This window comes from Salarias fasciatus, assembly GCF_902148845.1.
Source record: "Salarias fasciatus chromosome 23 unlocalized genomic scaffold, fSalaFa1.1 super_scaffold_20, whole genome shotgun sequence".
Classification (NCBI taxonomy): Eukaryota; Metazoa; Chordata; class Actinopteri; order Blenniiformes; family Blenniidae; genus Salarias; species Salarias fasciatus.
This window is the reverse complement of record NW_021941230.1, coordinates 12,579,099-12,603,039: the sequence shown is the minus strand read 5'-3', so window position 1 is coordinate 12,603,039 and position 23,941 is coordinate 12,579,099. Positions and strand designations below refer to the sequence as shown.

Sequence of the window (23,941 nt, the reverse complement as noted above, 5' to 3'; positions counted from 1 at the left end):
AACACAAAAGGAGGATCACTTAGTGAGAAAACAATCTGAAATGTGCAGATTCACCATCTGTGTGTACTTCGGCAGATTGTTTTTATCTGATTTTTTTTTTTTTTTTTGATAATTTGTGCTCCTCTCATTTGGCAAACACTAAAAAAGAAAAAAAAAGTTGGTGTGCGCGAACATCTGGTGAGAAGTGACACAGACCGCCGCTTGATAAAATCGTTATTTCACGGTCGGGACGTTGTCGGGGAAAGTCACCATAAATAAAGGTTAATGACAACAGCTGTGGCGGATCGTCCTTTAAATCAACATTTAAGAGCAGACGCCAGCTGAGGACAACCCAAGTGATCCGCCTCGCTTTGTTTCTGCTGGAATCAAACATTATTAAAACATGTCCGAATCTGGAACAGATCATAACGTAACTGTTCGATTGATTCTCAGTCTGGATACGTTGAATAAACTTATCTTCAATCTGGATTGACTCTACTATTTGCCTAATATATAAAACTGATAAAACAGCTTGAATGAGTAAAAACCACGAAATCAACAGTCCAGACAACTGACCCCATCAGACACAACATTTCCAGGTGAAAATGTTAAACTTTTGTTGCATTTTGTGTGTTTTTTTCCCACGACAATGGTGCTCGGAGACACTGAAACGTAACTTTTAGGAAATGGCCCCCAGCGCAGTGTGGAACTTCTCTAAAATGCTTTAGTGTTCTAGTTGACAGTCGCTGGAAGAACAAACCAACTTGACCGTTCAAAGAAGGTCTGCGTTCTCCTGTTGATTGTATTGTTCTCTGCAGCATTTCTGTGTGTTTTCTTTTTTCTGTAAAAACAAACAACAGCACCAACTAGTGGCCTGGCATGCTAACTGCATGAATCAACAATCACCATCAATGTTTAAACGACGCTGACGTTGCCATGAGAATGACACTTACATTTGGTAGAATGGACTTCATTAAAAAAAAAAAGGCTTATGTGTTTTAATCATTTTAACGGAGTAAAATCACTCGGAACAGTGTGTGTGTGTGTGTGTGTGTGTGTGTGTGTGTGTTGGGGGACGTAAATTCCCCCACCTCCTGCAGATCCCTCTGTGCTCTTCATAAATGCTGGAAAAGCTCTACAAATAGTTCGTGTTTGTGTGTGTGTGTGTGTGTGTGTGTGTGTGTGTGTGTAGGAAGAGAGAATGGACTCAAGGCCAACTGTAAAATCAGTGGGAGTTTCCATCACTCATGCTAATGAGAACACACTCCAGGAGCGAACCTCTGTTCAAGCTGAACTGGAGCTTCACCCAGCGGCATCATTTCTCTCCTATCTCATCTTAATTCGGCTTCCTGACCCTGAAAAGATGCCCAGAGGATCAGGGCGCCCCGCAAGCTTCACGGTTCACACAGAAATTAGATATTTGGATGTTAAGGAAGAAAAAGTACATTGCAAACCAAATCTAAAGCAATTTGTTCTCCGCTTTAATATCTGTCCACACAGCTTTACAGAAATGTATTATTAAAGCCTGGAACGCTCAGAGAAAGAAGATACCCTGAACAAACAATTGTAGGTTGATTTAATGATTGATTCATCTCCAAAAACCAGTTTGAGTTGACAAATGTTCAGACTCCGGGATGAGATTAATTGAATTTAATTAATTAGATTCCCATTTTTAATTGAGTCTCTTGTTTAATCTCAATCTAATTTTGGACAGACAGGTTCGAAGGACGCGTACCTGTCTCACCACAAACACAAATCACAACAAAGGCAAACTGCAGCCAATCAACAATCTCTCAGGAATATTTCCTGCCAAAGCAATAATCCATCTTAATCCAGCGTGGCAGCTGTGTGGCGGCGGCCTCCCACCCTGCCACTTACTGTCCAACAGATAGAGCTCTAATGCAGCTCTAATGAACATTTGACATAGTTTGTTTCCTCACTCTGCTGACTCACACAGCCTGGAGACATGCGTGATTACACAAACTAATGCCCACAGCTTATGATTTTATGTGATTAAACCAAATTCCTAAAACCAGGCAGCAGCAGAGCTGCAGCATCCGTCCAGCCTGCCAGACACTAATGGGCCCTCGGTGAGCGCGGCGCCACGAGGCCGCCGCCGCCTCCACCGCTGCTGCTGCTGCCGCTTTCCACGGGTCAAGGTCGTGGACTGGCTTTGATTTCCCGCAGCACAGCTTTGGATTTACCTCCACTGATTCTGCTGTGGATGTTGAGGGAAAAGCCAACAGGTGTTTCTGCGTTGATGAGAACGGCGGCGCCTGCAGCCACACAGGTCTGTGGAAAAAAACTGGTTCTAACTCCTCTTTTCCACCCTAATGTGGCCCCGAATGGATCATGTGCTTCAGTGTAAGAGCGCAGAGGATTCTGGGTTTTGACTCTTCATGAAAGTAACTTCATCAGGCTGAATTCGCGTCACGTCGCTAACTTGTCACAAGACTGAAAATTACCAGATTTAGATGTTGACGACACTGTTTAGGTTGTTAAAGTGAGTTTTGAGCTCGCTCATAAATCAGAATCAAAGGCGTACAGAAGTGAAAAATAAATGACAATGAGCTCCTGTGAAGAGACAGAAAATATCTACAGCACAGCTTTGTGGCAGGCTGGGAATTCGCTTAAACTCCATGGCAGTTTCAGAAAATTTAATTCTGTCCCACTCAGATCTGCAAATTACAGTCAAACTGGTGACATGCTGCGATTAAAATGCACGAAGCCACAGCAGCTGCGGCGGTGAAATCTGCGCTCCACCTCAGACTTTATGATATCCTGTACATATTGTGATCCACGACTCTCCATCTGTTCGGCCATGGCGGCTGCCATTGGCCGTGTGGATCGGCAGCCCAGTTGGCCAGCGGATTGCCTGGAAACATCCCGGGTCTGAGGTCGGGGATGAAGCGTGGGCGACGCCGATCCACATTTATGAGGCTCACAAGCGACGCCGGGCGTCTGGAAGCCGCACTGCTCCCCCGGTGGAGCAGGACCAACGCAGAACGCACAGGCAGGAAATGTTGCTTTTCAATCAAAATAAGAGCAGAGAACTGGGAGCAGGGGTCACTTTCATTTCCTGGACGTGTTTATTTGGAAGATTCTTGCTTTTACTTGTAGGTTGAAGTAGATGCATTTGCAGGTTCAGGTCGTCTTAGTCTTTTTTTTTTTTTTTTTTGTCAATCTCTCGCCGCTTTTCCAGCATTATTATCTCGTATATTCATTTATGTAATCAGAGTCGTCTTTCAGAGAGGTTGTAAACCCAACAGTTATCACCTGCAGTAAAAAGACGGAGCCCAGGTGACGCATGTTTTTATGAGTTTTTAAATTTTGGTGTCAAGAGCTGCAAGACGAGCGTCTTGAAAAGAAAAATAAAAGCAGATTTTCCCGAAGTAAACAGAGTTCTGAATATATGATGTGTGTGTTTTGGGACAGTGAATGAAATCTGTTTGCTTAGACTTTTAGTCCTTCTGATTGGCCATATAAGTTGACATGCAGAGTATCACCGTGTAGCATGTTTGACTGTTAATATCACCATGCCTTTGTGGAATATCGTGCGGCTCTTTTGGAAGCAGATCAAAGTCAAAAAAATATCAATGAAAGATGAACTGTGTATTTGATCAGCTGGCAGACAGTCAAAGGGCATTTAAGGTGGAGTATTCTTTTAAAGAGCACCCTGAGGTGAGTTTTATCAGTGCATTTAAATCAGACGCCCACAGGCCGGCAGAATAAAGCTCAGCCGGCAGACAGCGGCGGGAGACATGAGCTAATCGTCTGTTCGCAAAGTCTGAGCGGTGAAGGAGTGACTGGCGTCGATCAGCGTCGGGCTTATTTTGTTGTCCGAGACAGTAAAGCAGCAGCGATTGCTTCTTTACAGTTCAAACCGACAGGCTTTGTCCCTGTCGCGCTCGCACGCCAAAGCACATAAACGGCTGCGTTCCTGCTGGAGAGGCCTCGTCCTCGTCTCCACGCGTCGACACCAGAGGGCCGCCTGCTCCCGAACGATCCCGCCGTCGTGCCTCGGCGGCCCCTTTACTGCCTTTATGTATCTGTTTGCTCGCCCGAGGCGACAGGAATCGTCTGTGCTAAAACACAGAGGAAGAGAGCAGCCGTCTCCGCCTCAGATCCCCCTCCCCACCCCCTCCCCCGCCTCCGTCTACTCCCGCGACTGCCACTGTTTGTCTAAATCATCAGAGGCGAGCTTGTCCTCCGTGAAGTATTAAACGCCACACTTCTTGGCCTCATCTCGCAGCGGCCCTGTGAAGTCCTCCGGTCTGACAGCCTCCTCGGTCTGCACGCGTCCCGACACATGCAGTCCACTGCACCGTGCACACATCCGTCCTCCCAGCGAGCACCGGCAGCTCGCCGCCAAACGCACTCATCCATATTTTTTCTCATCGAATCACTTCGCTGTCACGGTGCATTCCAAAGCCGTTTCAGATGTGCACATTTATAACCGAGAATGTGAGTTTAACAAAATCCCAATAGGAGGAAAGATTTAACCAGGAGCGCTGGGACTTCACTGCACTCTAACCTGAGAGGCTTCAGAGAGAGAACGCCATCTGGATCAGGCTGGACCGTTACTCTCATCAGTTTGTCTTCACTGTCAAGCTGTACAGAGGGAGAGTCTTTCTAAAGGCTCCTGCAGACTCTACCATGTTTATAGTCTTATACAGGAGCAAAAAAACCAACAAGATCGCAAACAAATGCTGAGATACAAGACATCAACCTACGTAGGAACACAGGACAAACCAAACAGCCAGAAGACACAGAGGACGACCCATCTGTAGAGCATCCACCAGGTGACGACAGTCACACACTCAAGCTCAGGTGAAACACACCTGGACAGAGAACAGCGATCAGACTGGAAGGGGCGGAGTCAGAATTCAATAAACTAACGCACTAAAACTAAACGTGCACCATGACAGAGGTGTCGGAGGAGGTGGATGGGTTTACAACAGCGCTAAACTGCATGATCGTACAAATGGACTTCAGTTTTCATGCGTGCTTTACATCGCGCACGTCCTCCATGGACCTATAGAGCCGATCAAGGAAACGTGGAAAATGTGACTTCATTTGTTGCTTTAAAAGAAAAAAAAAACAGTTGGTAGCACTGGTGTGGTGAAGAGGCTCAGCAACACACTCACTGAGGACAATGGCTGAAAAAAAAAAGAAATACTTTCACCTCAAAGTCTCCAAAACACCAGAAAAACTCAGAGGATTTGTTGGTCGTTCCAGAAAGTCTTTTTCCAGAAAAGACTTTTGGCTGATTTTTCTAAAAATCCATCAACTCAAAGTGAGGGCGTCTCCAAAAGGATCAATTCTTGTGTTGATTCCACCTAACAGACATTTATTTTAGAGTGCTTCACATCTGACCGACTCGTGTTTGGTCTGAACTCCTTTTCATTGCCAGCTTCTTTTTCTTCGGAGAGAGGGACTATTCATTTTCCCATTAAAAACATTTTTGTAAACAGCTAGTTTAAGTGCAACAGCAAGAATTTCCAGATATATTAAAATAGCAGCACTGGACTACCAGCTCATCAGTCCCTTGACTGAATTTATCTGATAAATTCTGTAAACTGGTTTAAATCTGTCAACAGTGCATCTGACAGGTCTGTATCTATGGAGGAGCCTGTCAGAGCAGAAAGCTTGAAACATTAAAAACCATTTCAAATTCCACTTTTGAAACTGTTTTTTGATTAATGGCTCATTTAATTCCACCTTTATTTCTTAACTGGTGAGCCACTTTCCACAGGTTGACCTCTTCATGTCCTGTATTGTTATTCTACAGAAAAACAAGAGGGATCACATGAAGAAATGATTACTAATTTGCTTTTTTTGTCCATATTATTCCCTATTTGATCAGTTCCCTGAAGTCCTCAGCGACAGAACAAACGAAAGCGGAGCTTTGCGTCATGTATGCTAACATGTGGAGTGTGTTCAGTCGCGGCAGCGTAATCCCGCTGGACGTTTGATCTGGCTGACGCCCCCCCATCCCACCATCGCCCTCATGAAAGTCACAGGGTGGAAACGGGCCGAGCGGCCGACTGAAGTGGATTCAGACTGGCGAGGCGCTGGAGGACCCCCGACCGCTGAGGGCAGTGACGAGGCGAGAGGGAATAAGTGATGACCGTATCAAAGGGAAGCCCGCCTCTGTGGCTCCGTCCGGCCCGTTTTCCAACAGAACCATGATGAGAAACACTGATTCCAAATGATGTTGACCTTCAAATCACAGGAAACACTGCGGAAACTTTCTAATGCCTCGCATCATCTCCACGCTCATCAGAATGTAAACTGTTGATGGGAGGATTTCATCTGACACAAACAAATACGCCTGTCCTTGTTTTGGTGCAATCAAATAAAACTTGCATGTGAATCGCATGCATAATTCAGAGTTCAGAAAATGTTGACGTGATTAAAATATTTCAGAGGAGGATGTGCAGAAAGTGGTTTAGTTCCTTTCTTCATCCTGTGCATGCTGAGCGTCCTGCAGCGACTCGCAGACAGACACTGATTTCGGCTCCTTAAGATGTTCGACGGGAGACGATCCGCCTGCACTTCAAACACATTATGAAAGAGAATAAAAGAACGTCTGTATGTTCATGATATTTCCTGTACGGTGATATTTTACTGTGGAAGAAGACAACGCGATGTGGCACTACCTAAAGGGTGGAAATCATGAATGGAATATTTATATGGTAACTTTCCACTGAGCTTTTAGCCACTATTGATTGAAGAGAAACTATTTAAAAGCATGAAAACATGTCGTCGTGTCCAGGATGGACGTCAGTCACAGCTGTAATGGAGCTCGGGATGAAGAACTGCCTTTGTGTCAGTTCTCGAGCTCACCTATTGAAAAGTATCATTAGCTGTTGGATGTGGACCAGTTCTGTCCTCCTGCCAGCCATAATGCACCAGGAAATTATTGACCTGCTGCTGCTGCTGCTCACACATATTTGAATACACAAACCTGCAGATGTAAACGGAGCTGCGGCGGGTTTAAAATAGCCTCCAGCTGACTTCGGTCACCGACAGATCTGAATATAAAACTTCAATAAAAGGCGAACAGGAGCACAGCTGTGCCAAAGAGACTTTCAGTCTCTGTTTTACATTAAATGTTACATTCAAACAGTGGCCAGTTTTACACTTTTCCAGCAAGTTTTATTGTAAATAAATGGCACATAAAGATGTTACTTTTAATTTTTTTTTAACTTCAAAATTCTTGGCTTTAAATTGATCCTTAAAATATCCTTTCAGAAAGTCCTTGAATTGAAATAACCAGAATCTTTATGAACTTTACTAACTTTATTGCAATCAAAAAGTGATTCAATGATCCAGAAATGTAATGGCGTTTTATGTTTGAACCAGTATTTTCTGTTCCAAACAGAATTTGACCATCATATTTGAAATCATCAATGTTCAATATTGGCATTTAGCTTTTAAGCTACTTTGTACGATCACAGATGTTTTTTTCACCAAAATACAACCATTTATTAATGTCTGCTACTCATTTATGTCACCGCTGAGGGAAATCATGACCTGCTTCAAAATGGAACCACACCAAAACAAAGAAAACATGAAATATGAAGAGTATTTTAATAGGAAAGGCCACATTTCAATGTACAAAAGCATCCTAAATCGTGACAAATCAAACCAAGTTCTGATTTTAGAAGTGACTGTACTGGAAGAGAAGAGGGTCCCCATCCAAGATGGCGCCACATATCAAAGTTTCTGGACGATAAGTACCGGATTTGTGCAATTTATTAAGTTTTTTATTTTTATTATATCAAAATATACAGAAAAAAACATTTGTGACCACTAGATGTCACTGTATCGCAACAGCAAGCAGCTACAGCACCACTGGAAAACACCTGGACACAAGAAACAGACTTGTGTGGAAAATTAGGTGAAGTTATTCATATTGGCTTCATAACAAACACATTCAATTTTCTCACACATGATTCGTGTCATTGTTGTTCACTTTGTGGCGTGTCCTCTGGGTGACGGCCGCTGCGCTGTGCGGGGGCCACGGCGTGCCCTCCGGCGCTCCGTCGGAACAATCCGGCCCTGACAGGTCAGCCTCAGTCAACATCTGGGCTGACGGGGAGGATTTGAGCTCTTTGCTCCCGAACCACGAGCTGGCGTTGTGTTGGAGGCTGCACGCGCTGGTGCCATGTTTCACTGCGTGCCAGAGCTGCCACAACACAGCGGGCTGGTTAAGGGTGATGGAGAGAATGCGGCAATCCATTGGCTGCAGGCTTAGTAAATTTCAGGCGGTGTAGTCCAATGGCGAGAGAGAGAGAGAGAGAGAGAGAGAGAGAGAGAGAGAGAGAGAGAGAGAGAGAGAGACACACAGAGAGAGAGAGAGACCTGGTTTCTCTGTCACTAATCTGCTCCGCGCCTTACACTCTCTGTATGAGCGCAATTAGATTCAGCGCCGTTTCCAGCGCCTCTGCAATGACTCATTGAAACATCTTCTGTGCTGATAACGCCGCATCTCTATTCTCACCACACACACACACTCACACACACACACACGCACACACACGCACACATTCACTCACACACACACACACACACACACACACACACACACACTCACACACACACACACACTCACACACACAGGAGTTGAGCTGTCTTCAGCACACGCAGGAGCTGCGCGTCTTACTTTGGATTTGCGGAGCGTCGGGCTGGACGTGGACTTTATTCCCTATTTTTCTCCTCCTATGTGGGCTTTATTCCGCCCGAAGTCGGGACTTACATTGAGGGGGGAGACCGTGGGAGACACGGGCTGAGGTAAGTGCGCAGCCGGCTGGATGTGGGGATGTTAAGCGGGGAGGGAAACGCTCCAAATTTGTTTACAAGCGGATAAATTTCTGTGCGTTTTCTGGCGCTGACCCCCTCCATCTCTCCATCCCTCCCAATCCCTCCATCCCTCTCCTCTGCCTCTTTCTCTGTCCGGACGCGAAGCACCATCCACAGGGTATCCGTCCACATCCAGACTATTAACTCTCAACTACCGGGAAAATATTTGGAAAAAGGCGCATCGAGGGTGTTTGTGTGTGTGTGTGTGTGTGTGTGTGTGTGTGTGTGTGTGTGTGTGTGTGTGTGTGTGTGTGTGTGTGTGTGTGTGTAAAAACGCTCTGCAGGTTTCATTCTCTGCAGCACCAGCAGAAGAGCCCGAGTCTTGCGCACTTTTCACGGTTTTTTTTTCTTTCAATTTATGATGCTCATTTCGTCAGTGAATGATAATAGGAATAATGACAGGATGAAGTGGGGACGCCGAGCCCACGCGTCATGCGTGCTGCTCATATGCATGCGCGTGCTTTGCCAATAAAGCAACAAGCTCGGTTAACTTTAAGGGGCTGAAAATAGAGGCGGCTGTGCCCTAACAGCAGCAGCAGCCCCCCTCCCCACGCCGCTTCTCACCCTCCCTCTAAGCATCATGCTTTAAACATGTTTCACACACACACACGTTTTGTTTTTTCCCTCCCAACTCTTGTGCGTGCGCATCTTCCAGCTCTCCCCCTCCTGTGCGCATCTCTCCACCCAAGCAGCCACAAGATGGTGGTGTGGGTATCTGGATGTGGCTTTTTGAGGAAAAGAGAGGGGCAAAAAAAAAAAAAAAAAAAAAAAAAGAAGAAGAAAGAGGCAGGGTTGAGTGAGGTTTGCATCGTTTGCATGGATTTTTGCAGCTGCTTAAGCTGCGATTTGCAGTTGGGGTGGCATTCACACACCGGCTCTGCAACAGACTGCAGCCTCATGCAGGACGCTACTTTAACATGGTTTGACCTTGTGTGTGTGCGTGTGTGTGCGCGTGTGTGTTGCCGTGCATGCAGGAGCTGTAAAATCGCGTCCAGAGTGGAGCTTTGAGGATTCATGCAGCTGAAGTTGCTGCAGAAGAAAAAAAAACGAGGTGGACCCAGAAGTGTGAAGCATTTCAGCAGGAAACAGGAGAATATGTCGAGACGTGTGTGTTCATGTGTTTGGAAGAAGCGTAGGTGTGACCTATTTTGCATCTAATCCATCCTGGTCTAAAATTAGGCCTAATAGCTGATACACTCCCAGATGTCAACAACCAAATCCTTTATGCTCTTAATCAAGGTGCATGTTCTTCCTTCAGTTCATCCTGATGCCTCCATTCTTTTTTTTAGAAGCCAGAAGGGAAATAAGGTCAGGCAGTTCTAGGTAATGATTTCAGACTATCATAATCTGACTTCGTGTTTGACAAACAGAAAAATACATGTTACAGGACAACAGTTTTGTGTCCAATCAAACCATCCAGCCTCTTCAATCATGTTGTTTTGGTGATTGTTCTGCTTCAATTTTGACAAACTGGGCTGAACCAACTCAAAAAAAGAAGCTCACAGCAGGCAGCAGGCTCCATAATCCCTCCATGTTGGGCATAGATGCTGGAAATTGGTTCTGCTGCTTGTCAGAAGATATTTGTTCAACACAGGTGTGGTTCAGTACAGGATTATAGAAATGCTTTTTATTCATGGGCGATGGTTATTTATTCTGACCCAGTCTGGCCTCTTATCGTTATAGAAAAATGGCAATGTTGTAGATTTTCAGTCTCGTTTCACAGTTATGCTGACGAGACTCTACTTTCCCACTGTTTCAAGATCGATTTCCTGCGGAGCTGCGGTGGATCCGTTTGAGTCCAAGGGATCAAGCTGTGGCATGTAAATATTACAGGGAAAGCATAAAAGACTGAAGTAGTGAGCATCATGATGTTGAATTAAACATCACAACATAACAGATCACAATGTGATTTTTATTCCACCGCCAGGCTGCTCATATGAAGATGTGCATAAAAATATAAAGAGGTCATTTTAGTCTTTTACTGCCACTTGTTCTCAGCAGTGAAGATGAATTTTTACATGCTCACCAGTCAGATAAAAAACTCAGTCATACATGATTTCAGTAAGCGCTTACATGAAGAGCTGTAAAGTTTGACGAGCTGAAGATCTGAAGGCGCTCCTGCTGTTGGCCAGGACGCCATGGGGGAGCTGACGGGCCTCAGTTTGGACTGTCACCATCACATATAGACACAACCACACACGAATACACAGATTAAAGAATAAAACCACAAACGCAGAAGGAAAACATGCAGATCTTAGAGAAAGCAGAACCCGCCAGGGAGCTCCCGTCTGTTCACCTCGAGCAAATTTGAAGAAGATTAAGTTTGTAGAGGGAGAATATGTGGTGGAGATGCTGTGCTGGGTCTTAATGAGGAGGGAACTGAGTGCATGCAGTGACCTACACTGACCATTTCTCAGCATTTTGTGTCGAAACCGGGGCGAGAAGGACATAAAAATGTTGCTTTTACAGGCGTCAAATTCTGCTGAAAATGACACTAAGAATCTTAAATCTGTCTCACTGGGAAATAAAACATTTTAACAGGTTATTGTTCAGTGTCTTTAAGAGCGGCGTTCCCAGGTGTGGACACGGTTTGCATTTTAATCTGTCTACAGATGTCCTCTTTGTGGTCAGCGTCAATATGTACTGTATAATCAATCACATCTCCGTGCACCAAAGACTTACTGAACTGTTATCAATGTTTCCATGCATTATGCATGTCAACATATCTGACCAGGAAGTCCCGCCCACTCGGTCAATGTGAGTGTGTGTGTTCAGTGAGTGAGTAGAAAGCTTGGAGAGTGTTGGAGAGCCTCTCAGGTCGGTCTACTCCACGTTTTCATGTGAAAACAGGAAACTGTCATGATGTTTTGTTGGTTCTCTTTCACAACAGATCCTGAAAATAGCCCCTGGAGCGCAGCTTTTTTTCTTTTTCAGAGCACCTGCATCTGGACGTCTTCCACATACAGGAGTGGAGTGTTTCACTGAACTCTCTGCATTTGTCAACATTTTTCTGTCATTTGCCTCGTTTTTAGCCAAAAATGTGATGGTCAACACAGACAGGGCTCTAGAAAAGAGAAAGATCACCTTTATTTGGAAGCTTAAATCTCAACCATCATCTCCATAAGTGAAATAAAACATCCCATAAGAACTGCAGGCAATGGAAGTGCTCTGATCTTGGTTCAGTGGTCTTAATGTTGTGGCCGGTGTGATTCTTTGTTGTGAATCTCGCTGTAACTAAACATGCGTGCAGTGTGGGAACGTGGACTCTCACCTCCACATGATGCATGTTTCTTTCACTTCATTATCAGCGTTTCTGGATGTGTGACATTTGGGAGTTGGGAGGACGGCCTTCCTCCGACGGGATCATTTCGTTATGATTGAAATGCAAATGACACAGCGCCTTCATTGAAATTCATAAGACTTATCTCGTGAAATCATTAGGAGTGAGAACAATGTTCACAATCTCCTGTGAGCGTCTGGCAGGGAGAGCGGCAGCCAGAGCTCTCTGCCATCTGAAGGACACTACATCATATAATGTCACATTGTTGCACCAAACTGAATGCTGAGTCGATCAAACACCGAGGCATTAACACGTTTGGAATTTTAATTAACAATAAGCATCAATTTCATCTCTTTTCTCTGGCCATGAAAGACGACGCCTTTCTCCATATTGTCACACCTACAGGTTGGAAAATGTCCTGTTTGGTCAAACTCAGAGAACAAATCACCAACACCAGTTGATATTTAGTAGAAACGTTACTTCAATTCCAGCAAAGTTAATTGATAAAAAGCTACAAAATGTACTTCCTGTCACAGTCATTTTCAAAACCTTCGCAGTCAATCTGAACATATTTTCACTTCTTCCAAAGAATGGATTATTGATGCCATGATATTATATCCCTGAGTTAGACATGCACTGCAGCAGCAGATCCTTAAAGTCCTGGGAGTTGTCATACACACGTGTGCTGCGTGTGTGTACACAAACACACACATGGCATTCCAGCTGCTTTAAGACATCCTTTTTCTGCGGCATGTGAGAAAAGAGCCTCACGTTATGCAGATGATGTTTCATTCAACATAAAGCGTACGTTTCTGTACGCTTTATGTTGATACAGGAAACCACCACTTAAGAAGCATTTACATGAGAGGATGTGCAACAATGCCTCGATAGGTAATTACTGTCTGCATAATTATGGTTTGAAAACACACACGCTTTTCTTTTTTTTCCTTTCAGATTGACTTATAAAATCATTGCTGTAGAATAAAAAAGTAAAAATATATATCATCAAATTAGAACTTTGATGCCCGGAGACAACAGAAACATCTGGAGTTGTCCAGAGAATTTGTCTTAAAAGGCTGTTTGGGCCCTGTGTCAGTCAAACAGTGAGTTTGACCCCCTAATGCTCAGGACAGCTACCTTTTGAGGGATGCGGATGTCAGGAGGCCAGAGATCACAGAGATCTGTGGCCGAGTCATTCTTCTTCGTCTTCGCAGATGTTGAGATTTGTGTCTTCTGTGAGCTAAAATCCTCCAGTCCGTCTGCTGACCCTGAAAGATCGGAGCGATAAGGTCACTTTAGAGCTAATTGGGTTATGAAAGCACCTGGAAGTCTGGTTATAGATTCCTTTTATCCTCTCTGAAAAGACTGCGACAGAACCAGAGCTTAATACTGATGCATTTAAAGCGGACTCTTCCAGGTCTGTCTGGGACGAACTGCTAAATGTTACTATGACAAAGCAACATCTCCTGAGAGGCTGGTCTTCTAGTATCGGAGCTCAGATATGAAAAATACTGTATTATAGTGTTTTTTCCTATCTAAATCAAATACACCAGACCTTTAAAACAATGTATTTTGTTATTTTACGGCAGTGTTAGAGAACATGAGGTAAAGTTAGCTGGACGTGGGATTCATCAGGGATCCGTCACTGGTCCTTCACTGATCTCTGACTTCAGTTTTTATCCAAACTCAGTGCAAATTCTTCAGTGCAGCAAACTTCATTTGAGTGTGTCGGGGACTCTAAAATATCCTCTCAAATGTCAGCAGTTTGTGTGTGTTCATAGAGAAAGGCAGCAGTGTGACGCCTCCCCGCAGTTGGTGGAATCGATACAGGAGCGGCTCGCTCCCCGGGCCGGCGACTCTTTGTGGAGTCGCTCCATTAACAGTGAATCAGACTGTTACAGTGTTTGCTGGAGTTTCTGCGAGTCCCAGTCCGACACGCAGCGTCGGGGCTCGTCCTGCCGCTTCATCTGTGAAAAACCTTCTTCTGGTGTTAGTCAGACCCATCAGCACCGGACCATCTAATGACCCAATGAGGCCGGTTCAAGATTCACATTCATGAGGAGGAAATCCATCTGACTGAATACATTTACTGATTCTGCAAACTCATGTGGACATGCTATTTTCTTGAAAGACATTTCTTCCTGTCTGTCTGCGGTTAAGTGACCTTTCCACTGCAGCCTCCGTACTCCACTTTAAGATTCCTGCTCCACTGTGAGCTGTCGGTGTTTCCAGGCTGCCTCTCTGTGATGTTGTGCTCTGACGTTTCTGCTCTGCACTGACTCTGTTTCCACTGCATCCTCCAGACTCTGTGTTTCCACTGCATCCCCCCAGTTCTGTTTGTCCACTGCACCCTCCCCGCTCTGCCGTGCACTGACCTTGTTCCTCTGCTGGCAGCCCTGTTGTGCATTGATTTTGTGCTTCCTGAATTTGTGAGTGGAGCAGCTCAATCCTGATTCAAAGCCAGGTCTTTAAACTAAGCACCATTAAGAAAACCAGAGCGCATCAGCATGACGGCGTTTCAGAAATGAAGCCCGGGGGCCTGTTTTTACTGACTTTGGGAGCCGTCCACATTGCTGACCTCACCCACACGTCATGGCTCCACAGTTAAACGTGTCTTTATGGGAGTTTTGTGCTTCTGTCTTAGTTTGTAGGCAGTGTTGTAGTGACATAGTCCTCTTGTCGAGTCCAGGGCCGTGTCTGTGTTTTCTGTTCTCTTGTGGTCACTTTGCTTGACTTTATGAATGTGTCTCTTTGTGGTCATTTAGTATCTATTTGTGGTCATCTTGTATTCCTTTTGGTCACTTTATCGCCTTTTAATGGTTTTTGTGCATTTTGTCGGTCTGTCTGCCTCTCTTTGTGCTCATTTTATGCCTCATTGTGCCTGTTTAAAGCATCTGTGCGGTCACTTTATAGTTGTTTCCGGTCACTTTGCGGTAGTTTTGTGTGTCTTTGTGGTCGTTTGGTGTCTCCTCACTCTGACATTTCCACACTGTGGGCAGTGACAGATGAGGAGACTCTTTATTCAAGATGTTTGGTGAAACCGGTGGGTCTGTTTGGGAGTGGGCGTCTACTCCTCCACATCGTCCATTAAAATCTTTTAATCAGGTACATTATTTTTATTTTTTAAAATTTGGACGAGTGATGAAAATGAGCAGAGCTCGCTGTCGGGCTGTAGACGGCCTTCTGCTCATTTCTGGGTCTGAATGTTGAGCCTGTCAGACCCCTGCATGCTGCACGGAGGCTGCCTCAACAAGTTCACTGAAGGATTCAGAGAAAAGAGCCACTGAGCCTCGGACTGACCGTTTCTCTCCTCTAAAGGGTTTATTTACTCCAGTCCTGAAAAATGGCACGTTTTCTCCAAGCATTGTTAGCAAAGCTAAAACTGTGACAGATTCTTGGCGCCCGTCTGGCCGCCTGTTAGCACGTGTCGAACCGCGTTCCCGTGGAAACGGCGAGGATAGGAATGGAAACCTCTCAGGTTTAAAGGGTGGGCTCTCACTTCTGTATCGCAAAGGAAAGAAAGGCCACGACTTTGAATGAAGGCTCAGTCATTTCTGAGAGTGTCGACAATTGTCACTTCTAACAGTGTCACACACCACACTGGCCGTGTGGTGTGCGTGTGTATGTGTGTGTGTGCGTGTGTGTGTTCCTGGCAGTGGCTGATGCCAGCCAGGTCTACAGAGGTTTTGGACAGCATGTCGGTTTGGATCTGCAGATAGATTTGGGTTTGAATGTGAGAAAGCAGGAAGCGGCCTCATGAAGTTTTCCTCATGCTGGAATATTGAGATGGAATCTGTCTTCCTGTGGTCATGTGACCCTGAGCGCCATCGCGTAGGATCGTTTTTCATCCTCGGTGTCTCTTTGCTGTACCCTAATTCTAAACAAGTTTGCCCCTGTAAAAAATATGAATATAAACAAAATGCAATGATTCACAAATCATCATGAAGCCATATTTTATTCTCAAAAGAACATGCTGTTGAAACTGAGACCTTTTATTACTGTATTGTATTTGGAACTAGATCAGCAATCAGGGACGTTAGAATACCAAGTTTTCTCTCAGAATCGTGAGAAAATGATTTAGAATTTTGAAAGTGAAGGCAAAATTCTGACTTTAAATTCAAAATTCTCAGAAAAAAAAGTTAGAATTTTGTGGAGGAAGTGAAAACTCTAAGACTTCAGCAAGAATAGTGGCTTTTTTTCTCTGAATTGTGAGGACAGTGACTTTAGTGTGTGGAATCTGTCCTTGTTTTTCTGCATGCTTCCTGGACTCCCTCGCTCTCAGTGAGCCTGCTGCTTTGCTATTTAGTGATAGAAATGAAAAATTTCAGTTGATCCCTGCATGTTAATACCCGACGTGGCGTCCAGGTGGATTTCCCACCGATGTTTCCTCATTCTGCACCTTCCTCTGTTTCATTTCACTAATCCTTGTTGGAAAGCTGTTTAGGTAAAAAATCTCTGAGATTGGCGTGTACTTTGACTCTGTTTCACTCAGTTATTCATGCAGGCTTTTCATGTATTTTTGATAGGAGAAAGGAGTCAGTGCTGGTCAGCTCCAGATTTAATAATTGATTTGCTCAGCGGCTCACAGTTCCAGTGTAATTAATCTACATTTTTGAGATTGGAGCAGTCATGCATCAGATTTTCTTCAACAAACCACTCGGAATATCAAAATCTATACATATAAAATTGTCTCCAGCCTTGGGGCAGAATGAGGGTCGAATCGAATTAACAAGCAGGTTGATAATTCAAAAGTTGTTTCGGAGATGGAGCCTGATAATGATCCTCCATCAGCTTATTTCAACCCAGCTCAGCCCACCGCACACTTCCGTCCACCTCTCAGCTCATTTTTCTACTTAACTGTCTCATTGACTTTCGCATTTTACTTGAAGAAAGATATAAAGTTGTTTGCTGCCAGTGAAGCTGATTTGCTTTGTTTGTCCATGTGTGGAGAGAAACTGATGACTCAATAAAAAAAGTTGAATGGAAATATGGTAAAATAGATAAAACTGCCAGAGTGGATAAAACCACAACATCTGGCTGAATACAACTAAACATGATGGACAAGCTAAAACTGGGATTATTTGCAGCTAAAGAACAAATACTGCAAAACAGCTGGAGTGGTTTAAGCAACTAAGAATGTTTCGAACTGCTTAAAAAAGGCAAAGTATCCTAAAACAGCTGAAATTTGGTGTGAAAATACCATCAAAGACCTAAAAGCACTGAATGTGTGTTTCTCTTTCAGGACGTCTCTGATCTGGACCCGAGCCTCTGGGAGCCTTCTCCTCCTGCACACCCCTCCGGCTGCTGGCCCCGCCCTGCAGGCTCTCGGGATGGGGGGCTCCGAGACGGCGTCTGTCCTTGGCGGGGGCTCCTTCGACCAGCTCACCGCCTGAGGGCGAGCACAGCGGCGTCTCGGTGGAGGGGCGGGGTGGGGGCGCCCGCGGGCGGACCACGACCACGGATCGAGCCAGCGCCATCATGTCGGCCCCCGGGGGCCCTTCGTGGATGTGCGGCCTCCTGGTGTGGGTGGGGCTGGTCACGGCGAGCGTGAGCGCGGCCCAGCAGCAGCCGGTGGTCACTACCAATTATGGAAAATTACGGGGGGTGAAGGTGACGTTACCCAACGAGATCCTGGGCCCGGTGGAGCAGTACCTGGGGATCCCGTACGCGCTGGCCCCGACGGGGGAGCGGCGGTTCCAGCCGCCCGAGCCCCCCATGTCGTGGCCGGGGATCAGGAACGCTACTCAGTTCGCCGCGGTTTGCCCTCAGTTCCTGGAGGACCGCTTTTTACTCAACGACATGCTGCCGGTGTGGTTCACCGCCAACTTGGATACGGTGGTGAGCTACGTCCAGGAGCAGAGCGAGGACTGCCTGTACCTCAACATCTACGTCCCCACGGAGAACGGTAGGTCGCCTCGCGCTCAAACGCTTCCTGCCTCCCGCTCACACTGTTGACAGATGATAACGCACGCTTTGTTTCAGGGTGTGTAGGATTCTGTTCGGTTTTTGCTGGTTTAAGTTGTTGAAGCCATTTTAACTTTTCATGTTTTCCTTTAGCTACTCCAGCAGGTTTTCACAGGTTTTGCCAGATTTGTGTCTTTGGCTGTTTTCACCCTTTTATTGCGGCTCTACTGCTGCAGGTTGGGTTGCAGATCTGTGCTTTAGTTCTTTTTTTTTTTCAGCAGTTGAAGCATCTCCAGACGACTGAAGCTCTTGGCGACTGTTTAACATTCAAAGTGATGCTTGACAAACTCTCCAAGCAAATTGGTCTGAAGTGAGCAAAACTCAGAATTCAACCCACCGCTGATAAAAAGTACTCAAACTTTTTGCTATTAACAAAAACACAAGTGTTGAAGTAACCAGAGTCTCACCATGAGATCCCGGCACTTCAGTCCACAACACTTAATTAGCATCAGACAGGAAGTGAAGTTGTTTTTGAAAGTCCCCTCGTGTTGTGGCTGCTTCCTATAGAAGTGGGCGTCCAGCCAGGTTGACTCCAAAAGCACAACACACAACACTCAGTGAGGTATTTAAGAACCTGAGAGCACCCGACATATTAGACAGAACATATTTGCTTTGCATTCAATTAAATAAATGACTAAATCCCCCAAAATATGATTTAATTTTAATGATCTAATCTTCATGATCTGTATTACTTTCAGTTTCAAGTTTAAACATCTTGTTATGGCTGCAGATGGATTTCAAAAATGATAAAAAGATTAATTTGGCCAGTAGTTTGTTAACCTCTGGACTTGGGTAAGGCAGGGTGGAGGGATCATCATTATTTAGTGCTGCTCAGAGCCTTTCCATCGAGTAAATCTCATTATGAGGCTATGGCTGTATCCTACAGGAAACTGTAAATCCACCATATAATTGCTTGAAAGAGAAAATCCTCGGTTTTGTGCGTCTTTGATCAGCAGCTGGTGGAAGCTCACAGTTGAGGATATTCCAGGTTTGTGCAGCATTAAAGGGCTCGTCTCTTTTCCAGCAGCATTGTGAATGTTTTATGACTTTGTGTAATACAAAAGGTAATATTGAACTAGTTTGACTGGTATTGTGGTTAGCCCGCTGTGTGTTTTTTGCCTTTGCATGTGATTTTGTTAATGTTTTATGTGGACGACGACGTCCTATTTGTACCTGTTCTGCTCTGAAGCTTTCTGGGACTCAGCTGTCAATCAACATGTGGCCCTGCGTTGTAGAAGCTGAGAGAGAAACATTTCCAACATTCCCCCAAAGAGCTTTTTCTCCTTCTGAATGAGAGAAACAACAAAATGTCCCAAAACCTTTCAGGCCTTTTATTTGTGAGTGCATCACACAAAGTAGCTTCATTCTGCAAACACAAAAGCTCCTAACTGCTTTAGTCAAGAACAAGTTGAAGCACACACTTTCTTTTCAGGGCTTTTTCTTTGTAAAGTGAGTAATGTTTCATAAATAAAGTTGTTGCTTTGGACGGTAATTACCTGGGAGCTCTTCAAAGTTCCTTTGACTTCTCCGTCAGTGAACAATTGTGGGTCCAAAAGAAAAGAAACTCAGAGAGTCAGTCTTCAGAGTGCCGGAGACGTGATGTCTGTGGGCTCGGCTACTGAAGGAAAGGATTTCTTTTACTTTGTGGAGACTTTATCCTGGAAATTATTCATCCCATGATGCTTTGCATCACCATTGATCAGAAGATTAGGGACACCCAACATGGACATTTATTTTTATCATGAATATTTATTCAGAAACCCAGAAAATAAAAACTATTCCATCTGAATTCTGTGAAAAAGGAATTAAAATTCAGTGATACCAGATTAAAATCCAATGAAAAGGTTAGAATTAATCTCGGGAATCTGAGTCACAGTTCTTTGATCGAACAGCAGAATTCAAAGAGGAAGAAAAGTACAAATTCAAAGAAAAGAACATTGTGACTTTGAGATGGATTTTTTTGTGAATTCTGTTTAAAAAAATGTCAGAATTTAGGAAAAAAGTTGTCATTTCTAGAAGAAACTCAAAATTCCAAGGAAATAACGACATCTGGATTTTAATACCAAGAATTTCGATTTTAAATCAATTCAAAATCCAGAAGCTTTGGTCAAAATAAGTCAGAAAACAGGTGGATTTGAACAATTTTAAGGATTCTGACTACAATTTCTGAAAAAGTTAATCCTGTAGGTTTCCGGATCCCAGTTCCTGGGTCTGGGATCTGGGATCGGGGGTCCTGCTGGGAGGCGTTTGCACTCACAGAGCGGATATAGAAACACATTAACAACTGTGTGTGGAAACACTTTGACAGCTCGCTGCTAAATTTAACCTCAACTTGTGAGTACAGGACAGACTATCTGACACTGTTGGAGGCTTTCACAGACCTGCACCATCATTAAAAGCAGCACTGTCTCCACACAGCGACAAGCTTCAGTCTCTTCAGGAGATTCACTGCTTAAAATAATATTCCAATTTCAATCAGTAATTAATGCAAAGTTTGTGTTTTTTCCTGGATTCACCAGGTAAATGCAATTAAAAACACATTATTTAATATCTAATCAGTTTGACACTTTTTAAGAGATTTATTCGCCTCATGGAATCCAACCTTGTAAATCAGAGATGTTGAGAAAATGAGCCAGTTTCGCATTTTCTGCACTTCTTTGTCTGTTGCATAATGTTGGCTGCAGTGAATTTTGCGCGTTTGGCGAGTCGTAGCGTCTGAGCTGAACGGCGACGCGAGCCGAGCTCCCATCAGGGTTTTGAAAGGTTTTCATCACAAACATGACACACTGCATTAGTGCAGGCGGTCCTGTGTCTCCAAGCTCTCTTTAATGGACGCTGCAGGAGCCAGTGTGCATTTAGAGAGGAAGCAGAACAACAAAAACACAAAGCATAACAAAAAAACGGCTTTATGGGCAGAAGCATCTGCAGTGGAGTTTGAAGGTTTCCTTCATAAAATCTCAGCTTGTTGAATTAAAGAAACGTCGCTGTTTCCCGTTCTGTTGTCAGGAACGGAGAAACAAAGAGGAATAAAGGAGTGGTGATAATGCAGACTGACGCTCAGCAGGGAGCGTGGTGTTCATCCCGGCTCCAGCCCCCTGGCTGCCCGTCATCTTTACATCCGTTTCAGAAATCCTCTGTAATGTCAGAATGTCCTGCCAGCTCAGGATCGGGCCTGGATTTATAGTTTCAGCGCACCTCGAGTGGGCCGACAGATTAAGCGACGCCTCTTCTTTGTCATCTGATTTGAAAGTTGAAAGAGGGACTCTGAGCTCATTGTCACGGTTTTTTCTTCTTCTTTTTTTTTAACATTTCTCGGCGAATTTGTTGGCCGAGCCGACGAGGTGCAGAGACGCCCGGAAGCTCTTTTCATCCTGAAGAGAGGAAAAGGCTGCGAGGATATGGATGAAAAGAAAAGGAGGCTAGTTTGGGACGTGCGCGCAGTGTTAAAGCCGGTTTTATCAGCGTGTGCAGCTCGCAGCTGGAGTGAATTAATCAAAGTGAAGATGTTTCCTCAGGGGGGAATTTTTTCTCCAGACAATCCCGACGACTCACCTTCATTTTTTAATTGTCGTCATCCGGCACAATGACTGTGTTTTACAGCTCCGGTCCTTAATGCTCTGCAACCAAAAGACATCTTTCAGCTTTTTCTGTGTGGCGCTGCAGCGGCAGCAGCAAAGCTGTTCCTCAAATTAAAATACTCTTTCTACAGCCAGGATGAAACGGAGTAAACAGGGGAGAAAAACTGCTCCAAGCCTGCATTTTCCAGGCTGCTGCAGCTCACTTTTATTTACCGGCGTCCAAATGCCAAACACATGAAGTGATTTTGTAATTGTGTCGGGTGTAAAGTCAGCACTACACTTCATCTGGCACAGGCCGAAGACCAAACGCCGCAAACAGGCCGACTGCAACCCGCTCCAGCCTGACCGACCCTCCTCCCTTTGGTGAAGAACTGCTCATCGATGCTCCTGTTTGTCCTGAGTTCTGATACTTTCACGGAGAAACCTGCATCGATTCAACATTCCTGTATTTCATACTTTAGCCTTTTGGTTCATCCATCTACGCCGATGTTCCTCTCATGACACAAATCAAAGTGTCGCTGAAGACTGTATACTGTGCATCTTTTCATAGAAACTGTTTTGATCTTTTAAATTACCAAGAAGCAGAAATGCATGAAGAACGGTTCCAGAGGCTCGATCAGAGACGGGATGAAGAGACTGAGACAAGCCTGACATGCGTGAAACTGAAGGTGAAGTACCTTCATATGACAGTTATGTTTCCACAAAGATTGACTGAACTTCACGACTCATAAATAAGCACTGCTTCTGTATTACCGATGTGTATACTCCTCTGGGCCACCGTACTCTTGACACCAGCATGACGCTAACTTCATGCAGACCGTTTCTGAGGTCAATCAAACCACAGACAACAAATCAGCAGACTGTGTCCACACCTGCTTTTTATTGAAACTCAGTAATAAGCTGGTAAAATGCTTCAATTTCCAGCGAGGATCTGAGTTTTCACATTTAAGATTTATGTCTATGAATTTTCATTCCGGGCTGAAATTGAAGGCTTTTCATGCAGCAGAGAACATGCTGTCATCCCTTCAACCCGGCTCTCCCTTTCCCAGCTGTTCTTGTTAAAAGCAACGTTTTTACAAACATCTGAGCTGCGATCTTCTGGCCCTCGTTCCAGCGCTTAAGTGGCTCCCCGTCGTTGAAAGAGCCTTTGAAAGGCGGCGGTGGCGGCCGTGACAGGCGGCCGTGCGCCGGGAGAGGCGGATGGAAATCACTCCAGGCGGGGTCACGACACGGCAGAGACGCAGACGAGAGAAGCACGAGTGCCGTAAACTCCGCTCCTCTGCAGCTGCATCAGAGGCGAGGGCGAAGCTGCAGTCAGGAAGCCACTTTCAGAGCCTGTGATCCGGTGACACGCAGCAGCTCCGCCGCCATCGGGACGTCTTGGAGGAAAGCCTGGAAACAAGCGGCGTCACGTGACGGCGAGCGGACACGTTCACTTCGGGTTTCCTTCAACAGCGAGTTTATCTGCAGCTCAGCGAGCGCGCTCTGACCCGGGGTTTTCTCCCCCCGAAGTCACAAATCATACCCGATCATACATCACATCACATCAGTGTGAGCGCCACGCCATTTTCAAAACACTCATGTGTTCATTCTTACTTTAACTTCTTACTCTACACTGTAAAAATTTGCCCTTTTCTGAGTGTAAAGCCCGACTAGTAAGTAGGAATCCTGTGCAGGTTTCTGCTCTATAATGGAAGATGCTCTATAATCTGGATGTTAGAGGAGGAAGATGCTCTAATCTGGATGTTAGAGGAGGAAAATGCTCTAATCTGGATGTTAGAGGAAGATTCTCTATCATCTGGATGTTAGAGGAGGAAGATGCTCTAATCTGGATGTTAGAGGAAGATGCTCTATAATCTGGATGTTAGAGGAGGAAGATGCTCTAATCTGGATGTTAGAGGAGGAAGATGCTCTAATCTGGATGTTAGAGGAGGAAGATGCTCTATAATCTGGATGTTAGAGGAGGAAGATTCTCTATCATCTGGGATGTTAGAGGAGGAAGATGCTCTAATCTGGATGTTAGAGGAAGATGCTCTATAATCTGGATGTTAGAGGAGGAAGATGCTCTAATCTGGATGTTAGAGGAAGATACTCTATAATGTGGATGTTAGAGGAGGAAGATGCTCTGTAATCTGGATGTTAGAGGAGGAAGATGCTCTATAATCTGGATGTTAGAGGAGGAAGATGCTCTATCATCTGGATGTTAGAGGAGGAAGATGCTCTAATCTGGATGTTAGAGGAAGATGCTCTATAATGTGGATGTTAGAGGAGG

General features: G+C 44.9%; 1 protein-coding gene across 1 annotated transcript in view; it reads left to right on the top strand.

Annotated features, from left to right (window-relative positions):
• The first annotated feature begins 17,373 nt into the window (after nucleotides 1-17,373).
• nlgn4xa (neuroligin 4 X-linked a) overlaps nucleotides 17,374-23,941 on the top strand; it is a 64,923-nt gene continuing 58,355 nt past the window's right edge. Inside the window, exon 1 of the mRNA XM_030086084.1 lies at nucleotides 17,374-18,032. Coding sequence (XP_029941944.1) covers nucleotides 17,606-18,032 — 427 coding nt within the window. The 5' untranslated portion in view covers nucleotides 17,374-17,605. The remainder of the gene's footprint in view (nucleotides 18,033-23,941) is intronic.